Below are 8006 nucleotides of genomic sequence, written 5' to 3'. Positions count from 1 at the left end.
CCCTTTTTTTTTTTTTTTTTTTTTTTTTTTTTTTTTTTTTTTTGGTGCAGGCGGTTGGTTCGGACCGGGTCAGAATTCCGGGTCGGTCCGGGTCAAACGGGTCAGACCGGGCTACTGGTGGTGACGTCATCCATGACGTCATAGAGACGCGTGTGAGCGCGTGTGATGCCTACCGGCGCGTGAAAGCGCGTGAAGCAGTATGGAGGCGCGTGGGAGCGCGTGTTCCTGAATCAGCCATTATTGGAGGCGCGTGACGGCGCGTGCTGCATTGTTTGGGCCTGAAATTTTCAGGTTTGGCCGATCTAAGGCCGTAGAAGACTCCTGTAGGGTCAGTTTTGTGAAATTGTAGGCAGATTTTCACAGATTCGAAGGACTAAACAGTTTGTCATCGCGAGCTTATGGCAGCGCGTGGTGGCGCATGGCGGCTCCGTTAATGATGATCTTTCTGGGTTTTGTAGATCGAAGTCCGTTTAAGGTCCCTATGGGTTCAGTTTTGTGAAATCCTGAACAGATTTGCACAGATTTTGAAAGACTACTCCGTTGGTCACCGTAAGTTTGTGGCCGCGCATGAGAGTACGTGGATAGTCTACTGAGTATGATTTTTTTCTGGGCCTTTGCAGCTTGAAGTCTTTAGAAGACTTCTGTGGGTTGATTTTTTTGTAACCTTGTCAAAAATTTTAGAAATCTAGAAGAGGAGACTGCAGGCATTGTTAAACTTTTTGCCATTTTAGTCTTCATTGTGGTTCTGATAGTGTTTGAAATTTCAGACAAATTGACAAATTAGCAAATGTCTCTTTGTTTTTAAGGTCGGTAGCACAATCACTTTGAACAATATCCAGTCTAGAATGTACAATAGTTTCTTTTTGATAGCATGACGCATTTATGGGCACTCATTTCTTTTCAAGGTTTAGTGCAGACTTCCCTGACCTTGAGTTTGCAAAATCAGACTTTGATCTCCAACTGTTTTCGCATTTCTGAAATGTGAAAATAGTTTTTTTCACTGGCTGGTTGGTGGAACCATTTGCTAACTTTCTTCATTTTTCTTGCCTGCTATCTCAGAAGTTTTCTATATAAAGGCATGTTATTGCCTTCCTTTATCACTAAGACACATGCTGAACATTCAGCTTTCTTCTCCTGCTTTCAAGAATTTTTTTTTTTTTTAAATCTTTTTTTTTTACGTGCTTTGAGACCTTTTCCTGACAAAATTTTTTTGTTGCTTGTTTTTGTTTTGCAGCATAGTTTTCTTTGGCAATTAAGCCGCACCAACACTTGTCTTTTCAACGCAGTCATCTCAAGAGTCTTTGCAACAATGTTTCTATGAGGATATTCAGTCAGGCAACAATGCTATCACCAATACTTGTCTTTGAAGACGTACTGGCTCTGATGTAGGCAATGAAGTAATGCTAGCACTTGTTTTTGTATGAAGGTGATCCACACTTGTCTTTGTCATGAAGTTGGGCCAATCTCTTGCATTTGCATTGAAGCATCACCATTACTTGTCTACTGAAGCAATATTTGCACTCGTCTTTTTTAATGAAGCCTTTTCAACATGAAGCCACGTCAACACTCCACTTGCACCGCAGCCATCTCAAGAGTCTATATGTCATGAGGTCGCACCACCATTTGCACTGAAGTCGTACCAACATTCATTTTTGTCATGCAGCCACGTCAACACTTCAGTTGCATCGAAGTCATGCCGACATCCATCTTTGCTATGTCAACACTTCATTCGTACCAAAGCCGTGCCGACCTTCATTTTTGCCATGCAGCCACGTCAATACTTCATTCGCACCGAAGTCGTGCCAATGCTCGTCTTTGCCATGGAGCTGCAACAACACTCCACACTAGCACTTGCACTTTGCATTGAAGTTGCACCAATATTGGCCTTTGAAGTTGCATTAGCGCCAATTTTTAAAGGTGACAAAGTTCAAACATCAAGGGTACATAGTACTATCGCCAGACATCAAAATTTTTAGAGATGCTAACAAGACTTTTGAAGATGCAAGGAGCTCATTAAAACTTTAAAGATGCCAATGAACCCTTGAAGTTTCAAGAAGATTGCCACCAAAACTTTGAAGATGAAAGGAGTTCTTATTAAGATTTTGAAGATGCAAGGAGATGCCAATAAAACCTTTAAGTTTCAAGAAGCTCCCATCAAGACTTTGAGGATGCAAAGAGATGCCATCAAACCTTGAAGATGTGAGAAGAATGCCGCCAAGACTTTGACATTGCACGAACATGCCCTTAGAGGAGAGATGACGCAACACCAACTTCAACACCAACTTTAAATGCTAGAGGAAGGTGACGTTGTCCAAATTTCAGAGACATGATGTGAAACGGCACCACTCAGAAGGGAGATGATGTGGTTCAAATTTCGGAGTTGTGAAGTGGCACAACCCAGAAGAGAGACGATGTAGCTTAGACTTGCAAGGTACAAGAAGATGCCCCCAGAAGATAAGTGATGCAAAACATACTTTAGAGACATGGGAGGATGTCCACAGAAGAGGGGCAATATCATGAAGACTTCATTTTTTTGCAAAAGAGGTTGAAGATTTTATTTTACTCCACAACCAAGAACTAACTTATGTTTATCATTAGTTCAAGGAAAGCTAAGTAACACCAACTCTTTGCAGCTGCCGTTTTCCACCACAATGATCTTCGAGCATCATGTAGTGAGCAATTGACTGATCCTAAGCAACGCCTGCCAATTAAAGGGATCTCAAAAGCATATTGACGACCTTTGAAAAATTCCTTAAGCTAGACTGGCAATCCTTCTTCTTTTTCATGTGACTGAACTTAGTAAATGATACNTTTATTTCCCATTACAGATACATTAGAGGAATTACTGGAGTAGAGATTCTTGAGAGACAGCAGTTACAAACTATTTTTGTAGAACTAAGGATTTTTTTTTATTATTTTATGGCATTAAAAATTGTATTGGATAATTATTTTGAGGATGTTTTGTATTTGATGAATTAGAGCTCTGACTTTTGTGATGAGATTCAAGGTTGCTAGTTTCTTTTATTTAACATATTTTATGGATTATTCAGATTAAATAGACATTTATTGCTTATGATTTTGTGGCGTTACACAAACACTAAAATTTCAATCAATCAAACAAAGCTCACTGCCGAGAATTCAGAAACTTTAGTCTCCCTTAAGCAGTCATGGGCATCAGTATAGACTTCAAATTTGACTCAAAATACACTTACAAAACTTACATTTGATCACATTGTTCATTGTATGCTAACCTACAGCTATGCACGAATAAAATAAATAATTATAAATCAAGTAAAAGTAAAGAGATCAAAGGAAATTCTAACAAGATTAAGAAAGAAAAACATTCATTTGCAGCCATCCAATCATAGGGGGTCTTCAAGGGTAAAAGCTTCAACTCCATAATTGTCTTCTCACAATCTTCAAATTCTGCACATTGTGTTATCTCCAAACACTCCACATGATGCCTGAAGGGATAGCATTCCATATGCTAACATATCAGTGCCAACCAAACCTTACTTTCCAACAATTGAATAAAGGCATTACCCATTTCACCCCAAACAAACATAAAAACAGCTCTCATAGTTTCTTGGTTACATTACAGTTCAAGAGTACATGATCTATGGTTTCCCTGCTCTCTTTACTCATACAATACCATATGGCACTTTCTCAAACTATCCCTCATTAAGGGCTCGTTTGGATTGAGAGGGGAGGGAGGGGGAATAGAGTAAAGTTGGCTGAAAATAGGCTAATTTTGGGCCAATTCCACTCTACTCTACTACCCCTCTCTCCCTCTCAATCCAAACGGACCATAAGATTTCACTTAAGGCCGCAATCCAAAAGAAAAAAAAGCCACTCTCTTCCAAATGCTCCTCCAAAGGAAAGAGATTCCGCCATTGCGTGTCAAAACTTTGTAATATGTTTTAACCTCAAGATAAACCAATTATTGTATTGCATGATCTCCCTATATTCTCTATGCTCACCAAAGACCAAGATAATGAGATATTAATTGTAAAGATTTTCAAAATTAAGGGTTAGTTATAACTATCCACCATAAACTATGGAGGCATTTGCATTTTGCAAGGACAGAGAAATTGCCTCTAATCTAGTACAGCACAATATAATTCAACCCCATGACCCATTAAGCAATTTAAATAAGTCATGTATTTAAAAAGTACATGTGTATGGCCATTTTATTGCCTCATAATGAGTTTTAGAAACTTTCTCCAAACGGGTTCAAAGAAAAATCCTATCCCATACACAATGTGGATTTTGGAATTAACACCCATTACAATTTAGACATCCACCCAAAACAATGAGGCAATTTGCTATGCATATCCTAAACTTAACAAAAATTTATGCAAAACCAAATTAATCTTCTATCCCACTAATATGATAATTTAGACACTAACTAGGAATCAAATTGCATAAAAGAAAATTCCAAATTTTGACAAAGAAATATACCATGGGCTTGTCGTAGAATGGGAAGCCCTGCATTTGGCGAAGCGCATTGGTGGCAGAGGAAACTTCATCGAACACAACCCAAGCTTGGCCTTTGTGCTTAAAAGTCTTGAAGGCCAGCACCTCCAATATTTTCCCGAATTGCGAGAACACCGCGTGCAGAGACTTCTTCAACTCTGATAACAAAACCCAATTCCCATAAATTCAAAACGATTCGTTTTTGCGGAGAGCGTGAGTGAGTGAGTGAATGAGTGATAGACATAGTTGAGTAGTGTTTACCTTCAAGCTTGATTTTCTCGTTGAGGTTGTTAATGTATATGGTCACGGTCGGAGGGACTTCTGTGCCTATAGTATTAATCTTTGCCATCTTTGCTTTCTCTGGTCTCTGAACTAAGCTAAAAAAACACCAAGAAGAAACTGTTAAAACGGTGAATTTTAGGGGTTTAAGGGTTTTTTGCCCTAACAGTGATCGGAGAGTAGCGAGTACTGAGAGAAAGGGGTAGAGATAGGAGGAATTAAGAGAGAGAAGTGTGATATGGGCTGGACCTTGAGAATCGATGATGAAGGAGAAGTTGGGAGTGAAGTTGGCCACTTTTCCTGATTTCTCGTCCCAAAGATGCATCTGCTCTGAATATGTGGCTTGACCCCAGTTGTCCACTTCATTTGGTGTGAGTTGGATCACTGAACCTGATCTCGTAGCGTTTCCTGTTCAGATTATAGGTTTGTTGTTGATTGTTTGACTGAAATCGGTGTGGTTGAAGAATATCTGAGTTGCACAAGGGTTTATGAGCAAGAGGAAAATGCTTATTGACAAGTAGATGATACGGAGCTCCGGTGTCTGGAAAACCATGGTGTCGACAGGGAAAATTCCCGACCTATCACAAGCTGACACGTCACATTACCAAGTCCACAAAATACAGCCAATTACAAAGCGCCGCGTATTGCTGCTAGGTTTTGCTATCATTACTCAGAAACTAACAGAAATTTGCCAAGTGTCATGCAAAGACCAATCACACATCATCGCACGTGTAAGCAATGACATAATCAGCCTCGCACGTGTAAGCGATGACATAAGCAGTCTCGCACGTGTAAGCGATGACACAATCAGTAATTTTGTGGACTTGGTAATGTGACGTGTCAGCTTGTGATAGGTCGGGAATTTTCCCTGTCGACACCATGGTTTTCCAGACACCGGAGCTCCGTATCATCTACTTGTCAATAAGCATTTTCCTCTTGCTCATAAACCCTTGTGCAACTCAGATATTCTTCAACCACACCGATTTCAGTCAAACAATCAACAACAAACCTATAATCTGAACAGGAAACGCTACGAGATCAGGTTCAGTGATCCAACTCACACCAAATGAAGTGGACAACTGGGGTCAAGCCACATATTCAGAGCAGATGCATCTTTGGGACGAGAAATCAGGAAAAGTGGCCAACTTCACTCCCAACTTCTCCTTCATCATCGATTCTCAAGGTCCAGCCCATATCACACTTCTCTCTCTTAATTCCTCCTATCTCTACCCCTTTCTCTCAGTACTCGCTACTCTCCGATCACTGTTAGGGCAAAAAACCCTTAAACCCCTAAAATTCACCGTTTTAACAGTTTCTTCTTGGTGTTTTTTTAGCTTAGTTCAGAGACCAGAGAAAGCAAAGATGGCAAAGATTAATACTATAGGCACAGAAGTCCCTCCGACCGTGACCATATACATTAACAACCTCAACGAGAAAATCAAGCTTGAAGGTAAACACTACTCAACTATGTCTATCACTCATTCACTCACTCACTCACGCTCTCCGCAAAAACGAATCGTTTTGAATTTATGGGAATTGGGTTTTGTTATCAGAGTTGAAGAAGTCTCTGCACGCGGTGTTCTCGCAATTCGGGAAAATATTGGAGGTGCTGGCCTTCAAGACTTTTAAGCACAAAGGCCAAGCTTGGGTTGTGTTCGATGAAGTTTCCTCTGCCACCAATGCGCTTCGCCAAATGCAGGGCTTCCCATTCTACGACAAGCCCATGGTATATTTCTTTGTCAAAATTTGGAATTTTCTTTTATGCAATTTGATTCCTAGTTAGTGTCTAAATTATCATATTAGTGGGATAGAAGATTAATTTGGTTTTGCATAAATTTTTGTTAAGTTTAGGATATGCATAGCAAATTGCCTCATTGTTTTGGGTGGATGTCTAAATTGTAATGGGTGTTAATTCCAAAATCCACATTGTGTATGGGATAGGATTTTTCTTTGAACCCGTTTGGAGAAAGTTTCTAAAACTCATTATGAGGCAATAAAATGGCCATACACATGTACTTTTTAAATACATGACTTATTTAAATTGCTTAATGGGTCATGGGGTTGAATTATATTGTGCTGTACTAGATTAGAGGCAATTTCTCTGTCCTTGCAAAATGCAAATGCCTCCATAGTTTATGGTGGATAGTTATAACTAACCCTTAATTTTGAAAATCTTTACAATTAATATCTCATTATCTTGGTCTTTGGTGAGCATAGAGAATATAGGGAGATCATGCAATACAATAATTGGTTTATCTTGAGGTTAAAACATATTACAAAGTTTTGACACGCAATGGCGGAATCTCTTTCCTTTGGAGGAGCATTTGGAAGAGAGTGGCTTTTTTTTCTTTTGGATTGCGGCCTTAAGTGAAATCTTATGGTCCGTTTGGATTGAGAGGGAGAGAGGGGTAGTAGAGTAGAGTGGAATTGGCCCAAAATTAGCCTATTTTCAGCCAACTTTACTCTATTCCCCCTCCCTCCCCTCTCAATCCAAACGAGCCCTTAATGAGGGATAGTTTGAGAAAGTGCCATATGGTATTGTATGAGTAAAGAGAGCAGGGAAACCATAGATCATGTACTCTTGAACTGTAATGTAACCAAGAAACTATGAGAGCTGTTTTTATGTTTGTTTGGGGTGAAATGGGTAATGCCTTTATTCAATTGTTGGAAAGTAAGGTTTGGTTGGCACTGATATGTTAGCATATGGAATGCTATCCCTTCAGGCATCATGTGGAGTGTTTGGAGATAACACAATGTGCAGAATTTGAAGATTGTGAGAAGACAATTATGGAGTTGAAGCTTTTACCCTTGAAGACCCCCTATGATTGGATGGCTGCAAATGAATGTTTTTCTTTCTTAATCTTGTTAGAATTTCCTTTGATCTCTTTACTTTTACTTGATTTATAATTATTTATTTTATTCGTGCATAGCTGTAGGTTAGCATACAATGAACAATGTGATCAAATGTAAGTTTTGTAAGTGTATTTTGAGTCAAATTTGAAGTCTATACTGATGCCCATGACTGCTTAAGGGAGACTAAAGTTTCTGAATTCTCGGCAGTGAGCTTTGTTTGATTGATTGAAATTTTAGTGTTTGTGTAACGCCACAAAATCATAAGCAATAAATGTCTATTTAATCTGAATAATCCATAAAATATGTTAAATAAAAGAAACTAGCAACCTTGAATCTCATCACAAAAGTCAGAGCTCTAATTCATCAAATACAAAACATCCTCAAAATAATTATCCAAT

At 39.1% G+C, this 8006-nt stretch overlaps 2 protein-coding genes across 6 annotated transcripts; one reads left to right on the top strand and one right to left on the bottom strand.

Annotated features, from left to right (window-relative positions):
* Positions 1-3137: 3137 nt before the first annotated feature.
* On the bottom strand, positions 3138-5305 carry LOC112016193 (U1 small nuclear ribonucleoprotein A). 3 transcript variants are annotated; one of them, XM_024048717.2, is made up of 4 exons: positions 5005-5305; positions 4738-4853; positions 4462-4634; positions 3138-3464 (listed from the first exon to the last, which is right to left on the bottom strand). In XM_024048717.2, exons 2-4 carry the CDS (start codon positions 4823-4825, stop codon positions 3420-3422), a joined length of 306 nt encoding a protein of 101 aa, XP_023904485.1. In that variant the 5' UTR covers positions 4826-4853; positions 5005-5305; the 3' UTR covers positions 3138-3419. The 3 variants fall into 3 exon arrangements, with proteins under 3 accessions (XP_023904485.1, XP_065622963.1, XP_023904482.1); XM_065766891.1 differs by having other exon boundaries at positions 4738-4848; XM_024048714.2 differs by having other exon boundaries at positions 4738-4843.
* A 332-nt stretch (positions 5306-5637) lies between these two features.
* On the top strand, positions 5638-7805 carry LOC136064757 (U1 small nuclear ribonucleoprotein A-like). 3 transcript variants are annotated; one of them, XM_065766892.1, is made up of 4 exons: positions 5638-5938; positions 6100-6205; positions 6309-6481; positions 7479-7805. In XM_065766892.1, the coding sequence occupies exons 1-4, from the start codon at positions 5822-5824 to the stop codon at positions 7521-7523; spliced, it is 441 nt and encodes a 146-aa protein (XP_065622964.1). In that variant the 5' UTR covers positions 5638-5821; the 3' UTR covers positions 7524-7805. The 3 variants fall into 3 exon arrangements, with proteins under 3 accessions (XP_065622964.1, XP_065622965.1, XP_065622966.1); XM_065766893.1 differs by having other exon boundaries at positions 6095-6205; XM_065766894.1 differs by having other exon boundaries at positions 5830-5938; positions 6090-6205.
* The last annotated feature ends 201 nt before the right edge of the window (positions 7806-8006 follow it).

Source organism: Quercus suber, unplaced genomic scaffold (genome assembly GCF_002906115.3).
Source record: "Quercus suber isolate HL8 unplaced genomic scaffold, Cork oak 2.0 scaffold_754, whole genome shotgun sequence".
In the NCBI taxonomy this organism is placed as follows: domain Eukaryota; kingdom Viridiplantae; phylum Streptophyta; class Magnoliopsida; order Fagales; family Fagaceae; genus Quercus; species Quercus suber.
The sequence above is the reverse complement of the archived record's forward strand: the minus strand, read 5'-3'. Positions and strand labels throughout refer to the sequence as shown.

What these genes read in the sequence shown, in the direction of transcription:
- LOC112016193 (XM_024048714.2), bottom strand. Translation starts at nt 5,121, where the DNA reads ATGAAGTGGACAACTGGGGTCAAGCCACATATTCAGAGCAGATGCATC. An exon ending in CTTCATCATCGATTCTCAAG is followed by an intron (nt 4,844 to 5,004) that starts GTCCAGCCCATA and finishes AGCTTAGTTCAG; the next exon opens with AGACCAGAGAAAGCAAAGAT. An exon ending in CATTCTACGACAAGCCCATG is followed by an intron (nt 3,465 to 4,461) that starts GTATATTTCTTT and finishes CTATCCCTTCAG; the next exon opens with GCATCATGTGGAGTGTTTGG.
- LOC136064757 (XM_065766892.1), top strand. Translation starts at nt 5,822, where the DNA reads ATGAAGTGGACAACTGGGGTCAAGCCACATATTCAGAGCAGATGCATC. An exon ending in CGAGAAAATCAAGCTTGAAG is followed by an intron (nt 6,206 to 6,308) that starts GTAAACACTACT and finishes TTTTGTTATCAG; the next exon opens with AGTTGAAGAAGTCTCTGCAC. An exon ending in CATTCTACGACAAGCCCATG is followed by an intron (nt 6,482 to 7,478) that starts GTATATTTCTTT and finishes CTATCCCTTCAG; the next exon opens with GCATCATGTGGAGTGTTTGG.